Source organism: Grammomys surdaster, unplaced genomic scaffold, assembly GCF_004785775.1.
Source record: "Grammomys surdaster isolate TR1022 unplaced genomic scaffold, NIH_TR_1.0 126531, whole genome shotgun sequence".
In the NCBI taxonomy this organism is placed as follows: domain Eukaryota; kingdom Metazoa; phylum Chordata; class Mammalia; order Rodentia; family Muridae; genus Grammomys; species Grammomys surdaster.
In genome coordinates this window covers 8,787,510-8,805,780 of record NW_021621323.1, presented here as the reverse complement: position 1 = coordinate 8,805,780, position 18,271 = coordinate 8,787,510, and the positions used below count along the sequence as shown (strand labels likewise).

Here is an 18,271-nt window from a genome sequence, read left to right as displayed (position 1 = left end):
ATAGGAGTGTGATGTGCTAAATTATAGTCACCAAAGAATCTATAAGAGCTGGAACCAGCAGCTGTAGCCATCTTTGTAATTTGAACCAATAATAAATATGCTTTCTCAGTGCAGGCATGGATTTTTCAGAAGGATAGCTTAGCTACTGTCCCATTTCTCAACACCCATGCAGTCTTTCGCTTGGGCACACATTTCCTCAAAGGGAAAATAAATTTCAATTATATATATATATATATATATATATATATATATATATTTATTATTATTATATGCATTTTATTGATGGTTTTTGAGACAGACTCTCACTAAGCAACCATTGTCTGGTCACTGTGTAGATCGGGATCACCTTGAATTCACAGAGATCTACTTGCCTCTGAGTCTAGAGGGTTGGAATTAAAAACGTGCCACCATGCCTGGCTTAAAATACATATTTGAAACAAATATAAATTCTCATGAGATCATAAATTTAAAATTCGAAATTATATAACACTTTTAGATTTTCACAGTCCAAACTTATTTGGTACTTTCCAGTTCTCATGTAGCATGCTAACTACAGGTATACTTTATATACTTAAAATGGGATTAAGTCAGCTTTGAAAGAAGAGTAGTTTCTCTGGTCTTCTAACTCTTTTTTCTTTGGTTGTTAGAAGAAAAATTGGAAGTTTTCAATTGTTGTGAATTGAAGAGTTGTGAAAAATTTTTCATTTTCAAATCTCAGTATACACTTTTCTGACTTTAAATGTGCATATGCTTTTTTCAGAAACATTAATTAAAATGTTAACATGAATTGTAATCATGCATTCCTTTTTTCTCTTGTCATTTTTAAAATGTTTCACTGTTTGCTTCTTTGCCCATTGTAAATCTGCATTTCATTTTACGTATGATAACCTGGCCATACAGCTCAGCTCTCCACTCATTTGTTTAAACATCACCTATATCATGGCTCACCCACAGATTATTACCCATAAGCGTCATGCTGTTCCCTGTGGCACCATTGCCACCTCTGCAGTCTCTTACTCTGTATATTCCTGCATTTAATTTATATTTCATAACTTCACTGCATTGTGCAATCTCATTTTATTGATTTTATCCCAATTCTCCAGCTATGAACAATAAAACTCATAATGTATTTTAATTTTTCAAAACTAAATAGCTTTTAAAACAGCATTTACTATATTAGTTCCAAAGCCAAAGTGATTACATTGCATGAAAAAATACCCATTCTTTTCTTTCAAACTATAGAAGCGAGCTTTTATTTTCTTCATTCAATGATAATATATTTTCACCAGTAAGTATGTTTTTATGAAGTAATCTGGGGATTTAATAAAAATATTTTAAGAGGTTTAAACATGAGGGTTTGAGAAAAGAGTGTTTTTCAGACACTAAAACACACCTGGGAACCTGGATATGAATTCCCTAAGAGAGTTTCCCATTGTTGACTATATATGTATATAGTCGTGTATGAATATATGAATGGTTTGGATGAGTTTGAAACTATTATCGTAAAAGGATAGTCAAGAAACCAAATCACAGCACAGGGTGTCTCTTGAGGCACTTTTGATATGGTTATAACTGATAAGAACAAAGGGAGACCACAGGCATGCTGGGAGGAAGGGTATCTTCAGTATAAACAAGTAGTTTTTAAGGAAAACATTTCAAAAGTAAATAAAGTTAAGCAAATGCTGTAAATGTCTCTTATTCTTTTTTCTTCTCCACCTTGTCCTCCCTCACTCCATCTTTGTTCTTAGATAATAAAAATAAAATTGTATATTTCTGCAATCTATTTTGCCCTTCAGAACATTATAAAAATACTTAAAAACCTTAGGATCAGCCTCTTAGATTGTTGGTGAACTTGCAAACACACAGCATGTTCAGCATGTAGTATCATTATCCTAAGTGATTATAAAATATAAAGGCAAAGACCAGATCACAAGTTTGAAAAATCAACAAACTTATCTAAAAATGTGCATGTAATTATACCTTATAGAAAAGACCACATGCAAAGAAGCACATTTCCAAAATAACTGAGGAAACTCACTGAGGTGGTATAGTTGAAAACGGCCTCCCTAGGCTCATATGTTTGAATAATAGGTCTCCAGTTAGTGGAATTGTTTGGGAAGGACTAAGAGGTGTGGCCTTGTTGGAGGAGGTTTTTTACAAAAGCCCATGCCATCTCCACTTAAGATGGTCATGGGCTCTAACATTTTAAAAATGTAAGATGCAAATAAACTCTTTCTTCCGTAAGTTGCTTAGGTCATGGTATATTATCACGGTCATAGAAAGATAATAAGACAGCCTCCAAAGCCATTCATAGGTTCTCTTCATCCTTTAGATCCAGGTTAAAGACTCAGATCAAATATGGAAGTCACAGAGCAGATACAGCATTAACCAGTCTCCAGTGGTCTATACCTCAGTGATTCTCAAAGCCTGAGATTCCCCCAAATATCAGATAGAAGCTAAGTCTGCCCATCCACTTGCCCATGTCAGGGTTCACTTGAATTCTCTGCTAGACTTCAGGATGGCCTACAACTCCTCTTAGGATGTACTTCTGCAAGTCTGGAGGATGACAGAAAGTACCACCACTGTAGGAAAGAGCAGAGCAAGAAACAGTAGAACCAAGCAGTGCCCAGCGAAGCAGTACAGGCTACAGCTGATTTTTTTTTAAAGTTTAAATAGCTATGCAAAAAAAACTTCTATTGGGACACATCAGATATGAGATTTGACAAAGATATAATTTTCAACCATTTTCATTCACTTACCTGGACCTCTGTGCTATATCATTCCCTTAAACTGTGACCCATAAATATAAGTATTCACATACTGCCTGAGAGCTGATGGAGTGGAAATACCAGCCTGTGGCAAACATGAAACTATAATCCTCTCTCCTTATTTCCAAGGATGAAGAGCAGCTGCGTTAGGAGACTGAAAACCACCAGCCCATGTGCCCTTGTTGTCAGTGGTAAGGCATGAAAGGACTTGCTCCCTCCTGCCTCTGGTCTTTTCCTCTCTCCTTCTGCTGGAGTTCCCACAGGGTCACTTCTTTTTGCTGTAATTGAACTGGCGCATACTCTAAGCTTGCAATAGGGAGATTCTCAATGTGAACAAAGTCATTTTGATCTTAGGGAGGCTACCAGAGATCCCATGTGACCACTGATCCAAGGTGTGCTTCTCAATCCAGGTTATTAGTAATAATGCTAGTATTTACGCAAGGCCAGTTGTCTATGTTAACTATGTTAATTTGTCTGCATACTCAGAGTAAACAGAGAACAAATAGGATTTTTTAAAAGGTATTTTCTATTTTCAGAAAGAGAAAATTTCTTCCCTTTTTCTCCCCTCTTATTAAAGAAAACATGTAGCATCAATTCACTTGAAAAATGATTTGGTATTTCCTCTAAAAGTAAAACATATATTTACCATGCCAGGGTACAAATCCGTTCTTGGATGTCTGTCTCAGAGAAGTGAAATCCACATAGACACATACATTAGTGTCTACGGAGACATTATTCTCAATAGCATCAAAATAGACATTGCCCAAGTGTATTAAATGACAAATTGTTAAAATGCTATATCTATGTCATGGAATACTGTTAAATAGTAAGAAAAAAAGATGAAAAATACATATACTTAAAGCAAGGATGAATATTAAACACGTGCTGAGAGAAAAAAAGCCAGCTACAAAACACCCGATACATTCCATCCATGTGAAATATACAAAGGTGTAATAAAGAAATGCAAAATAGATTAGTGATTTTCAGAAGCTGGATGTAGGAAAAGCTGGAATTGCAAATGAACCTAACCTTTGAGCATGAAAGAAATGTTCTAAACTTGGTTTGCACAATTTATACTAAATAAACTGTAGCCATACTAAAAGTCGTTGGATTTCACATCTAAAATAAGTGAATTCTACAGCATATAAGTAAGAGTTAAATACTGCTATTTATGAAGGGCAGTGTGGCAAGCTCTGTAAAGATTTTCTATATACTCTGTGACCCCTCAATATATTTATTAATTTTCCTTCCAAATGTATTTATAATAGCATAGAAAAGAAGAGGAATAATACTGGAATTATCATTTTACACTTTTAAATACAAAATATTTTCAGTATCTTTGACCGGTTAGTAATTATGTGTATGACTTATTCTATAAAATGGGTGTGACAGTATATGCTCATAGTTATACCACTTAGGAGTCTGATGTGAAAGGCCAGCCTGAGCTGTATCATGAGATTCTGCCTCAGCTCAATATAAACATTTTAAGACACTTCAGAGAACTACTTTAAGGAATAAATTAGCTATATAACTAGAGTGGTGTTTAAGTGTTAAAAAGGGAACACATATAATATGTTTTTATGTATATATTTATATATGCATAAAGTATATCTGAAAGACATGATGTCCAAGGGGAAAGGAATAAAGAACCTGCATTTAGTTTATGTATATCATCCCATTTCCACCTTCTAAAAATAAAATGTATTACACCAATGGAAAAGAAATTTAGGCTAATGGAAATTACTGTGTTAAAAAGGTGGAAAATTAGGTGGTCACTACTTGGAGATTAATAGTTGAAAATACTGAAACTTTATGAGGTAGCAAAAATGAATATTACATTATAATTAGCTTACTGATTTATGAAGGTGCTGTGCCATGATCTTTGCATTGATACAACTAGCGAAAGGCAAGTGGGAAAGCTTTCGTGGTTAGCAGATGGTATTAATGGGTGTGCAAGTCCTCCCCAGTTCAGTAAAGACATTGCTTCTAACACAGTGGTTCTCAACCTTCCTAATGATGTGACCCTTTAATACAGTTCCTCATGTGGTGACCCCCTAACCATAAAACTATTTTTGTTTCATGACTTCATTACTTCATGACTGTAATTTTGCTAGTTATGAATCGTAGTGTAAATATTTGAGTTTTCCGATGGTCTTAGGCGACCCCTGGAAAAGTGTCATTAGACCTCTCACAAAGGGTCGCCCACAGGTTGAGAAACACTGTTCTACCTGATTCAGAGATAAGTGCCTACCTGATATTGATAAGCACAACTAAGCTGCCTTTTTCCAGTGGTGGAGCGTTAAAAAAGAAATTTCTGACCACCCTGAATATTTACCAGTAGAGTAGTGACTGCTGTGATTTGGCTTTGTGATGCCTATTCTGTGTCAAGAGTTCAGCATACACATCATTTCTAGTGATCACAACATCTCTGCAGTATAGGAATTTTTTTCTTTTCTTTTCTGTTTTGGAGGAAAAGCGTTTAGAGAATTAAATTCTTTGCTCAACAGTCCGCAGATGGTACGTGCTAATTGACTTCTCAGTGTCAAAGCTGGCACTTTCCCTATCCGTATTTCAGCTCAATGTGAGCATTTAGAGATCCGTTCGTTTGATTGGCCAAGCATCTTTACATCGAGGCTTAAAGTCTTACCTGCTCATCTACCTCTTGAAAACTATCAACATCAGCACCATTGGTTTCAAACTTCCCACAAGAGCCACTAAGAGATGAGCTGCTGTCGCTTATGCTGACCCTGTCACCAGCCGGCCGGCAAGACACAAAGAGACTGATGTTCTCAAAATCGTCGTCACAGAATCTGTTCTCTGTGTCCACCTTCTGCTCTTTCCCTGGGTTGTAGGGCTTTAGGAAGGAGGAATACACGTAGCCTTTTACAACTGGTAGAAAGAGAAAGAAAGCACCAGGGTTATGTGAGGACCATCCCCAAACACGCAGAGACTCCTGGGAGATTCTGAGAAACTTACATCCGGTGTCAACAAACCACCTGCTTGTACTCCCCAGAGGATCCTTTTGTTCCAGGACCGCTACCAACTCCCCTTCTAGAAGATTGATGTCATGTTCTTGGGTGGCATTACATTTGCGCTTAGCTCGGTAGAGTTCCTCTGCTCCATATGTGGACAGAAGTTTAGAGCGGTGAACGTCAGTTTGATGTGGCACTTCTGGCTGAGGAAAGTAAGAAGTCCTGATTCAGACTGACGTACAGTGGAATCCTCGTTGAGTCCATAAAGACTTTCCTTTAGAGAATTACTTCACTATATAAAGTATGTGCCAATCTAGATATATGATAAGGCGGATGCTTGGGTCAGGCTGTTAATATATTCGGCTGAGATTTTCAGTTTTAAAATCTCAAGTAAGCACATGAGGGCAGTGTTGTAAAGAAAGAAAATTCAGTCAGGCATAAGAAGGCAGAGGCTCAGGAGCTGGCTTGATGGCTCAGAGGATAAAGGCAGCTGTCCCAAAGCCTGTTGACTTGAGTTCAATCTCCAGACTTACAGAGCAGAAGGAGAGAACCATTCCCATAAGTTATCCTCTGACCTCTAAATGTATTCCCCCCCGTGTGTGTGTGCGTGTGTGTGCACACACGCACACACACACATTAAATAAATAAATTACATTAAAATTTTAATAGCAGGTTTAAAGATGACAGAGGCTCTAACAACTCCTGGGTGTTGAGTGATATTTTACTATTTCGTATTTAATATCTTGTATAGTAAGGACTTTTGTAATGTAAATTGCCTATGTGCATCTTTTCCTGGGTAAATAAGGCAGGAGTCATGAAGGGACACTTTCCAAACTCCGGCACTAAGTGATTCTGAAAAAAAAAAAAAACCCACTGTGTCTCTGGAGGCTGGGAATGAAGGGGGATGGAAATTCGGGGCTACACTGTATGATTTGTCTCTTTAAACCCCTAGTCAACAAATCTGAGTATCTGCTGTGTATCAAGCATGTTTGGCATGTTTGGGAACTGTCATGAATAAAACAGAAGCAAATATCACTTTCCTACAGAGTTTATAATATAAAAGGTAGTAACAGTAGAACAAGCAAACAGCATGTGATTTGGTGCAGACAGTATGGGGATCCATGTGCTACAATTTGGACAAGGCATAGAGACGGTGTCTTAACTGCCGTGGACAGTCTAAACTCACCAGAACCTGTGCAGGCTTCTTCTTCTCAAAGCTAAGTTTCCTCTCAATAAAGGTGGCACTGTTGTCCTTTACAAAATTCAAGTTGTGAACCTCTTCCAGCACTTGATTCTGAATCTCTGAGATGCCCAAGACTGGCAATGGTACCTGTGGGAGAAACGGTGTGATATTTTCAGATAACCAATCACACTGGTTATTGACTCTGCGGGGATTGTGGTGATGGTGGGGCTAAGACCATCAGGGCAACTCTCTAGCTTCTGTAAAGATGGGCGATCTAAGATTACTGAAGTCCCACAAATGATAGGGAGGACCTTTTAAAGCTTCAACACTACATAGGACAACAAAGCAGGAAAGAAGCAAGAAAGACCCAGGAGTAAAGTTCTGGAAGCTGTGGGGAGATTATCTATATCTATATCTATATCTATATCTATATCTATATCTATATCTATATCTATATCTATATCTATATCTATATCTATATAGCAGACCATAGAACACAGGTGATTTGGGCAACAGAGAGTGATTAGAGGAAGCTAAATATTAAGCAGGATAAGAGGCAGGTAGGTGGAGGAGGTGTGAGGAATGGATTAACCAAAACTAAGGATATATTAGGAAACCTTACAAAACCTCATTGGTTTGTAAGTTAACTGAAAATATTAGTTTTTAAAAATGAGTTTGAGCAAAAACATCCCATATCCGTGAACGGCATTACAAGGATGTGGAGAAAGAGGAACACTCCTCCATTGTTCGTGGGATTGCAAGATGGTGCAACCACTCTGGAAATCAGTCTGGTGGTTCCTCAGAATATTGGACATAGCATTACCTGAGGACCCAGCTATACCACTCCTGGGCATATACCCAGAAGATGCTCCAGCATATAACAAGGACATATGCTCCATTATGTTCATAGCAGCCTTATTTATAATAGCCAGAAGCTGGAAAGAACCCAGATGTCCTTCAACTGAGGAATGCATAAAAAAAAATGTGGTACATTTACACAGTGGAGTATTACTCAGCTATTAAAAACAATGAATTTGAGAAAATTTTAGGTAAATGGATAGAACTAGAAAATATCATCCTGAGTGAGGTAACCCAATCACAAAAGAACACACATGATATTCACTCACTGATAATTGGATACTAGGCCAGAAGCTTGAAATACCCAAGATGCAACTCACAGACCACATGAAGCTTATGAAGACCGAAGACCAAAGTGTGGGTGCTTCGGTCCTTCTTAGAAGGAATAACAAAGTACTCAAGGGAGCAAATAGGGTGACAAAGTCTGGGGCAGAAACTGAAGGAGGAGCTGTCTGGAGACTGTTCCACTTGGGTATCCATCCCATGTGCAGTCACCAAAGGTAGATGCTGATGTGGAAGTCAGGAAGTGTATGCTGACAGGAGCCTGATATAGCTGTCTTCTTAGATGTCTGCCAGAGTCTGACATATTCAGAGGTAGATACTCACAGCTAACCATTGAACTGATCATGGGTTCCCAATGGAGGAGTGAGAGAGAAGACTGAAGGAGCTGGAAGTGTTTGCGTCCCCATGAGGAGAGCAACAATAACAACCAACCAGAGCTACCAGGGTCTAAACCACCAGCCTGGGAGCACATAGGGAGGGACCTATGGCTCCAGCTGTATATGTAGGGGAAGATGGCCTTTTCGGGCATAGGTGGGAGAGGAGATCCTTGGTCCCATGAAGGCTGGGTGCAGAGTGTGAGGGAATTCGAGAGTGGGGAGGTGGGAGTGGGAGGCGTAGGAGGGGTACATTCTCATAGAAGCAGGAAGAGGGGGGGATGGGATAGGGGGTTCCTGGGCTGCGGGGGTGGGGGGATGGGGTAAGGGAATAACATCTGAAATGTAAATAACATATCCAATTTTAAAAACCCTCAAAAACAACAACAACAACAACAAAGAGTCCTTTTTTTTTTTTTTTTGAGTGTGGCCGTTGCTTGGTTTCTAGTGCCATAGTGGAAGAGCCCATACCCATGCATATGTGGGCAGCAGTATTTGGATTCCATGGGTATAAACAAACAAACAAGAGTGTGCCAAGATCTCTGTCTTCCACTCTGCCTTTCTTAGTAGCTATTACAAACTATGTTGCCACCTAAATATAGGTATAAAGCGATGATGATGATGATGCTTAGCATGGGATATGGAATAGGGAAATGAGAGTCCACACAGAAGACAAGTAAAGGAATTCTCCAGACTAAGAGTAGAGTATAATATCAAGATTATAGTTATTCATCAGATAAAAGGGAGCTACCACACACTGAAGCAGATGAAAAAGCTCTGGGAGGAATTTCTGTGGGAAGACACAGTTGACAGAAGCGTGTGTGTGTGTGTGTGTGTGTGTGTGTGTGTGTGTGTGATAGAGACAGAGAGAGAATATGTGCACATATATCTGTCCACATAAGAAGAACATGCATATAGCCATATGTGCACTTGCAGAGGCCAGAGGGCAAGGTGTTCCTCAATCCTTTTTCACCTTACTTTATGAAGGGTATCTCACTGAACATTGAGCTTACCAAGTGGCCACACTAGTCGGCTGAGCAATCTCCCAGGATGCTTGTCTCTAATTCCATCACAGAGTGTGCTGTCATGTCTGGCTTTTAGGTGGGTGCTGGGATATGAACTTAAGTCCTAATGCTTGCATTCTACCCACTAAACAACCACTGAACATCTCCCCAGTCTCCTCTGAAATCCATAAACAGTGATTTAGTCAACAGGTAAAGGCAGGCAAAAAGAAGGAGGAGCAGGAGCAGGAAGAGGAAGATGAGCAGCAGCAGCAACTGGTAAAGGCAAAACCGAGTATTATCTTTAAGGAAAGCAAAACCTGTACGTCAAAGAAAAAGTAAGTATGCAGTGTTGTGTGCGGCTCGAGTCTAGTCAGCATTCACATTGCGAGCTGCCTGTCTGTGCTCACTCACGTGTTGTCCCTCCCTTCCCACCTTCCCCAATACTTCACACATTTGATCAGGAGGAAGCATGGTGACGGTACTTGCCCTTTGGCTTCTGTGTAGGATCAGGATAGAAGAATGAGATGAGCGTATTTATTTTATGATTTTTTTTCCGGCAGGATAGACTGGAAAGTACCTCTCTATCATGTTCCCTTCTGCACAGGTCCTCTGACACAATCTTGTTACCATCCTCCAGTCATCCCTCTAGCCTGCCTGGCACATGCCTCCTTCTTCTGTCACGGGGAAGGCAGAGTGTCCACGCTTAGATACACTTTTGTACGTAGTCATTTTGTTTGTTTGTTTCAAATGCTCAGCCTCAATGCATCACTATTTCTACTGGTATCATGACTCACACATAAGTCAAATAGTTTATACTCTGTGGATGCTTCCAAATTTATGGAGTAACTATAATCAAAGGGTCAATGTTTGAATAAATATGTTGCAGAGACATAAAGACAAAAAGTGAAATTTTATATTCATCCGTAATGTGTTATGCCTAAAGCTGAAAAACAGTTCAACAACAACACAAGAGTGCTAGTTCGTATATGAAGTTAAATGCCAAGGGAATCACCTAAGATGATTGAGAAGTCATCTCTGATGAGGGAGAGATGGAGTTCTAGGATTGAAAGACAATTATTTCTTTTGGTCAAACATTTTTGAGTCTTTAAATCATGTGCCTACTTCATGCTAATTAAAAATAAAAAGTATAATAGAACTTTGATTTTAAACATTAAAATTAGAATTATCGTAAGATCCAGCAATCTCACTTTCAAGATGTCCAGAGATACTGAAATCAGGATCTTGGAGCGATATTTTCATTATCATTGTCAGTAGCCAAGAGATGGAAATAGTCAGAATAGCCATCAAGAGAGATGAGTGAATAGGCAGTATATTCTACACACTCATGGAGATACTATTAACACTTAGAGGAAAAACCTTGTCACATGCTACATGGGAAACTAATAGTACTATACTAAGTAATATATGCCAGTCACAATGAGAAAAATGGTGATTTCTCTTACATGAAGGATTCAGCATAGTTAAATAGAAACAGAAGGGTGAATGGTGGCTGAACGGACCAGGGAAGGGCAGTGGGACATTTGTTATATTGGTTTACTTTCCACTTTGTAATGTAAAAGACTTCTGGCAATCTGCTGTCCAACAATGTAAGTTGTGAGCATACCAAACACTTTGGGATTGTTCACTTAGTATGATTCAAAGGACAATCTGCTATACATTTACGACAAAAGATACACACTTCTCATTGTAGTCATGTGCAAAAATGTAGGCAGGCAGGGAGAAAGCAACTTGCCCAAGGTGATATGGTAATGGGTAGGTATTAATACACAGTCTCTTCCATGCCAGTCTTCAGTATTCAGCATTTGATCTTTTCAGAGCCTCATAGTCATGCAAGATATTATCAGGGAATGTGTGAAGGATGCACAGTGTCTGTCTTACTTCCTACAACTACTGCATGTGACCACAGTGACATCAGAACACAACCATGGAGGCACACACTGTAGAATAGAATCATTTTATTGAAGATACTCTTCCCCAGATTGATTTTACTTTACTCTTTTAGTAATTTCTCAAAAACAAAGACTCTCTTTTCTCTTCTTCTACTGTAGACCACATGGTGGAGATTTTCCTTTTATATATACACACACATATATATATATGGCAACTTTAAAACTATACGATTCAAGATGCATAAGGACATCTGAGCAACTTCATACTTAAATGACAACACACAGGGGCCACACGCATGCACACCCTGAATGATGACTAACATTGATGTGGCCCAGGGTTAGTAGCATGCTCACCGTCTTGACTGTGGAATAAGCCTGCAGAGCCACCTGCATCAAGTCCCGGAGGAGGGTGGCAAAACTAAACAAGCAGTTCAGCAGGATCTTCCTGGCAGCCTGGTTGAACGCTTGTAGCTCTTCCACCAGCTGGGCATTGAGGGCCTCATACTCTCGTTTGGCTAAGTCTGACTCAGTGGTTGCTGACCGTGGCAGGGAGCTATTATAGTCCAGCAGTTTGTCATAGCGTTTCTGGATGAGCTTCTGAGGCCCTGGAAATAAGGACAGCAAGGCTGACAGGGGGCTGAGGATGAGTCTCTGAGAGCGAGCTGCCTGTAAAAGAAAAATACAGCTCCATTAGCAAGAGGATAGCCCACTCTGTGACCAGCGCTGCTCGAAGTAGGCCTACCCTCTCTCCTCTAAAGTTCAAATGGAATGACACCCATTTATTTGAGAAGATGCTCTCACTTTTAGGAGATCTGCCCAAGCTTATTTATTCAGGCTTAAAGCACCAATATGGAGCCTGAAGATGAGCGAGAAGAGAAGTCTGCTCTCCCAAATCGTAACTCTACTGTCTGCAGTGGCTGTGGGTATGCAGTGGGTGCCTCCCTCCTTTCTAACCGCAGAGCCAAGCTGAAGTCTCTATCACATCAGGGCCGGGGAAGTGCCAGAGTGTGACAATGACTGACCAAACTCAGCACCTTCACCTCTTGCTGTCAGTGAAATTGACACAAACAGTCTAAGCAGACAATCCATCTCACTCTTCCACAGTGGCTCAAACCTATTTTTTAATCTCAAGATTTGTGTTTTGGGTGGAATTGTGTTCCCTGTGTGAACATTGATTCTTTAAATGTATACCTTACTCTTGTGGCAGAAATGATCAGAACTAAATGTATTTGTATACATCAGAGGGCTGACGGCTGCTGACTTGTTGTCTGAAACTGTAGGTCTCTGAATTATTAATGAAAAACTTTACAGTAATTCCCAACCCCATGCCGGCACTCAAGAATCCTAGATTTAATTTCTTTTCTTCTTGTGACTGTTCCCTGTATTCTGAAATGCACTTTTATCCTATGTCTGATGGCCGCCAGCCTTACTCTACATCATACATATTATAGTCATCTGGAAGTAGTTTTATCTTTTGTGACCTCAATGATATTCCAAGAAACTCAAGCAACATGCTGTATTAATTAATGTAAATGCTTACCAATAACTTTGTCTGAACTCATGGTAAATTTAAAAGGGAGGGAACCTCATCTGTTAGTGGCACCAGCGATAGCCAACACAAATTAGATTTCATTTTAGTTTATGAAATAATCAATAGATACCAGCCTACTATTTAATGAGCCCCCGGACTTAGCAAAGAATGCTTTTACTGTGTCTTGGATAAGTCACTGTGTTTATTACTTGCCTGGGAGTCACAAGTTACTAATTTTACGATTATGCTACAACTGTAGCATATGCCCACTGTTCCATAGATATGAACTTTATTTTCCAGGCGAACAGATAGGCATATTGTATTTTAAAGTTTTTTTTTGTAGAAAAGTATCATTCATGGCTGGATATGAATAACTTCTCTGTCTTGGGATAAATTTTTGAGTTAATATTTCAATTTCAAAGCATTCAGTATGTCACCCAGTAAAATGCTACTTTTATATCATGCTTTCTGGTGACTGTTTTAACTTGGCAGATCTAATATTACTTTATCAAGGTAGACAGGACAATTTCTTCCTTCTTTCTGTCAAACAATGGAGTGGGCTTGCTAACAGAGAAGCTATGTAGCCTGTGCCCAGATAGTTTTAATAAATATTTATTGGCGTAATGAATTTAAATTGGTGTAAAGAGCACACCATTAATGTCTTTCTTAAAATATCCTTCCTATAATTAAACCTTCCACCAAGACCTAGTCATGGCTTCCCATTAAACCCAGGGATGTTAAACTTTTGTCTATTGATCTCTCAATGGCCTTATCTACCTACCTACCTATATGTCCATTCATGACTGACTCGTGTCTCCATCACTTTATTTTGGATAATGTGAGACTTAATCTTCTTATATTTTAATTTTGTATTTATCTTGTGTTCCTGTTAGAGGGCATTCTTGTCATGAAGTGCATGTGGGGGCCAGAAGACAACTTGTAGGAGTTGGTTCTTTCTTTCTTTGCACCATGTGGATCCTAGAAATCAAATCCAAGGATGAGTCATCCATTATGGTATCCAAGGATGAGCAGGTGTCCATTAAGGCATCTCCCAGGTTCTTGAAAATATTGCATTACATTTTTAAATTTTGCATAGATGTGTGTATGCACGGTGATGGTGAATTCTGATTGTCAGATTGTTGGGATTTGGAATTGCCCAGAAGATTAGCTTCTAGGCATGTATGTGAGGATTTGGGCACTGATCTTTAGTCCCAGTACTTAGGAGGCAAACAAAAGCTTTGCTCTGTGAGTTCAAGGCCAGCCTGGTCTGCATAGCAAGGTGAGATCTTGTTTATCAAAAGAATGTAAATTCCAGCTTTCCATTTCATAATGCCCAGAGAAGCTGTATATTTGGAGTATTTTTACAGTAGGATGTGGGCTTTGTCCCTTCTTAAGGTTTGGACCTATCTGGGGCATCACTGGTTGAAGATTACTTGAGGTAGGGGTGTAGCCTAGATCTTGAGCCTCCTAGGTTATGAATGCTAGAATCATCCAACACAATGGTCATTTGATGAAGACAGTCTGGCCCAAATGCTAAGAGAGCCAACACAGAGAGGTGGTCTGTTGTGCCTTTTGTTCAATAGATTCAATACTGTTATGAAATAATAATACAAGACACAAAACTAAAATTAGTATTACCCAGAAAACTTACCTCCCAAATATTTTATTAGTTAAGAATGTCTTTGTACTTTCTAATATATATTATATAAAACTCTTAAGAGACAAATAGTTTGGGCTGGGGATATAGGACACTGGACACTGGCAGAGTACTTACTTAGCATGCATGGGTTTCTAGATTCTTAAAACAAACAACCTTACTTTGCTGTCTGGTACACCTTGTGCTAAAAATCACAGACACCGAACGTCTGTTCTCCTTCAGTAAGGTCTGGGGGCATTTCCATGGACTCCTTTAAGAAAACCACAGCTTTACAAATGTATATATTCTTAGTATCTCATACACAGACTTAAATGGAATACTGTTTTTCATCAGGCACTGACTACCCCAGAAACAGAGACCGTGTGAGACCGTGTTAAATTTTCATTTCAGTCCAATCCTTACTAAGCCATCCTAAACATAATTATTGTAAAACTTCTGTTTCAAAAGCCTAATTCTGACATTAGCATTTAGTGCACATTTTATTCCAGAAAGTAAGTAAGTAAGTAAGTGTGTGTAAGTAAGTGTGTGTGTGTGTGTGTGTGTGTGTGTGTGTGTGTGTGACTTACAAAGTCTTGGCAGGGATTTGAAGCTTGACTCTGGGGTTCTGTGCAGTTTTTCTCTCCATCCTTGTATGAAATCTCACGGAGCTCTGCCACACTCTGCAGAGTGAAGGGCATGGCTTCCTGAAACAGAGAGTTATGAAAAGAGTCAGTTCTCAGTGAAGTCAGCACAAGTCATGCCTCCCCAATGCAAACTTGCTGTATTTCCCTTTGAGATAGGAAACAAACTGTAAAAACACCATGAATTCCTTCCATCAGTGTAATTGCAGCAATCTATTTCCTTCTCTTCTCCACCCCTCCATAATTTCAGACAGATTCTGGTTCTCTTTGAGCAGGAGGAGCCCATCTTAAAGTTCCCCTGTCACTTCTTAATCTTCAATTCTTACAGACTCCTTATTTTAAAAGGTTCTCTCCTTTGATTTAAACAGCAGCTTTTCTTGGTGAATTTGATGTTATTTTCTGGGGAGGGGGAAGGGGCAGGGGACCAGGGAAGGTATTCACATTGTCATGGATTCAATCTGTGAAAATACCAATGAATGTTCCTAAGAGGCCCTCACTCCCCGAGCAATACCAGAAGGGTGGGGCTTCTACTACCCTGTTGGGACAACTGTGTTTGGGGGCTTGCTTCACAAAAAACAGATTTGCTAACTTGATGTGGGAACAGGCCCTATGTCATGTCAGACAGTAGGGATGGATGCAGCTCACCCTTCTAGAATATAGAACCTTGTCTCCAAAGCAGTGTGCTGGTCGTGCTAATGCTCTGTTAGTACGATATTTTATCAAACTGTGCAGGAACTTACTTCCAAAAACAGATATCCAAGAGAAAAACTTCTGAGAAAAGAAGGGTGTGCTTATTAACTGATTTACATGTAACTCCCTATCCTTCAAGTCATAGCTGCTGTCAAGTTGCTTTCAAGGACACTGTGTCCTCTGTAAGAGCCATTACAAGAAATCCTTGGCCAGCCTTTCCAACGAGTGTAATTGTGTCACATCCCACTTTGGGTTTTTGAAAGCAGAGATTCTCAGGTAGGACAGGACAACCTCCGAAGAGGCTAGAAATTTGTGGGGTGTCGTTTGTGGCCTACTCTATTTGTAAGAGAGCATTTGCTTATTGTAGTTTATCTTGTTTATAGTTCAATTTACTTTCCTTTGTTCTGCATTTTATCCTTATTTTAGGTACTACAAAGGATTATGTTGGTAAAATCGGGCACACACAGTTTCTGTCTCACATGATGAGCTCACGTCTCACAGATGAGCTCATGGGCGCATCTTTATGATAAGAAAGATGCAACTCTCCGGTGATTTGTATTGGAGCAAACTGTGACAGGAAGCTGAGCAAAGACCAAGCCTTCTATGGCTTGCCTTATCAGGATGTTGCAGGCTCCCATGTTTGGTACAGTTAGTATAGACACGGACCTGAAGAGTCACATTTCCTCACAACACCCAAGGGGACCAGAACACGCCTACAGAATCATTTGTCTCTCACCCACCTCTATGTGCTGAAGGCAGGATGAAACGTTCTTCACACAAAGTCTCACAGTCTTTTCTAGTGATCTAAACAGCTTTTCTTCTCTGTTAAAGGTATTGTCTTTCACCTAAAACACACGAGAAATCACTTAGTTTCATAGCTCAAAGGCATCTAGTATGTTTAAGTGGTACAAAATAAATTTTAAAAAATTAAATGGTATGATAACATTGGCCTGGCACATTACAAAAAAAAATCCTTTGCTGTATGAAAATACTCTGTGATATGCTGTCTTTTATAACAGAATGTTTTGGGGCTGCACATAGAAGGAACTAAAAGTCCAGGTAAAGTTACAAGTCATGTGATGAACTTAATTTGTTGGTTGTTCTGTACCTTCTCAGTGATGTTGAAGTAGCCATGGGTCTGTACAATTTTTTCGGGGATTTTCTTCTGTGTGTCTATGTGACTATGTGACTCTGTGTGTGTGTGTGTATGTGTGTGTGTGTGTGTGTATGCACATGGATTAGGGGTGGGTGACATGCCCCTGTCTTCAGAGGGTATATCAGGTGTTCTAGTCTGCCACTCTCTGCCTTCCTCCTTTGAGACAGAATATCTCACTGAACCTGGAGATGTCCAGGAGCAAGTTCCACTAATCTTGCCGTTTCTGCCTATCACAGTGCTGAGGTCATAGGGGCAGATCAACATACTTGACTTTTATATGGGCGCTGCAGGAATTCAGACTCATGACTGCATGCCTGTACAACAAGTCTCCTCTCTGTTTCTTTTAAGATTTCGTTTTTTTATCGTATGTATGTGGGGGAGTGTGTACCCAGCCCACAGAGCACAGAAGTATCAGATCCCCTCTGAAGCTGGAATCCCTGAAGCTAGAATTACAAGAGTTTGTGAGCTGACCCATGTGGGTGATGGGAGAAGAATTTGGGTCCTCTTCTGGAGCAGCAAGTGCTCTTAACTCTGGAGTCATCATCTCTCAGGGTATATACCCCTGCCCATGTAGTCTTTAGTAATATATATTGTGCACTCAAAGTATACTATCTGTTTCTATGTTCATAGAACTCATAGTCTAGTTTATCTCACAACGATGATTTAGAAATATTCTTAGACCTATCATTAAAGAAAAGTGGCAATGTCGCCTCAAACGTGAAAGATGATCTAAAATCTTAATTCTTCTATAGAAGCACATGTCCAGAGCTGAGATGGTTGTCACATGTGTTCATGTGACATCTTACATGTACTATCTCGAACATTCAGAGAATATGTTTTTACACACACTGAGTAATTTTTAGAGCTACACACATCACTATTGATGGTGAATTTTATTTATTACAATGAAACTGTCTGCCAGAACCAGCCCCATGGTGGTGAGCCTGTCTGAACAGGCACATGAATGCTACATGGGCAGAGTGTCTGTAGTTCATTACTATAGTAGGTAATTATTGTACTCTTGCCATGTGCTTCTTAATTTTACATAGTTAACTCCAGAACTGAGTATGTGTGTGTGTGTTTGTGTGTGTGTGTGTGTTGTATGTAATTTTTTTAAATCCCCTCGTTTGACTTGTGTGGGAAAGCATTAATTAAACAGGCATAATTCTTTGCAAAATATACATAGCCCAGTATCCTTGGCCTTATGTCTCTGCTTGTGCTCTCTCTCTCTCTCTCTCTCTCTCTCTCTCTCTCTCTCTCTCTCTC

The 18,271-nt window shown here is 39.5% G+C and overlaps 1 protein-coding gene across 1 annotated transcript in view; it reads right to left on the bottom strand.

The window, feature by feature from the left end:
- The window catches only part of Arhgef38 (Rho guanine nucleotide exchange factor 38), a 118,264-nt gene that overhangs the window by 2,441 nt on the left and 97,552 nt on the right, over positions 1-18,271 (bottom strand). Inside the window, exons 8-13 of the mRNA XM_028760513.1 lie at positions 16,590-16,694; positions 15,106-15,222; positions 11,706-12,017; positions 6,927-7,070; positions 5,745-5,943; positions 5,416-5,657 (exon numbers count right to left, since the gene is read on the bottom strand). Coding sequence (XP_028616346.1) covers positions 5,416-5,657; positions 5,745-5,943; positions 6,927-7,070; positions 11,706-12,017; positions 15,106-15,222; positions 16,590-16,694 — 1,119 coding nt within the window. The remainder of the gene's footprint in view (positions 1-5,415; positions 5,658-5,744; positions 5,944-6,926; positions 7,071-11,705; positions 12,018-15,105; positions 15,223-16,589; positions 16,695-18,271) is intronic.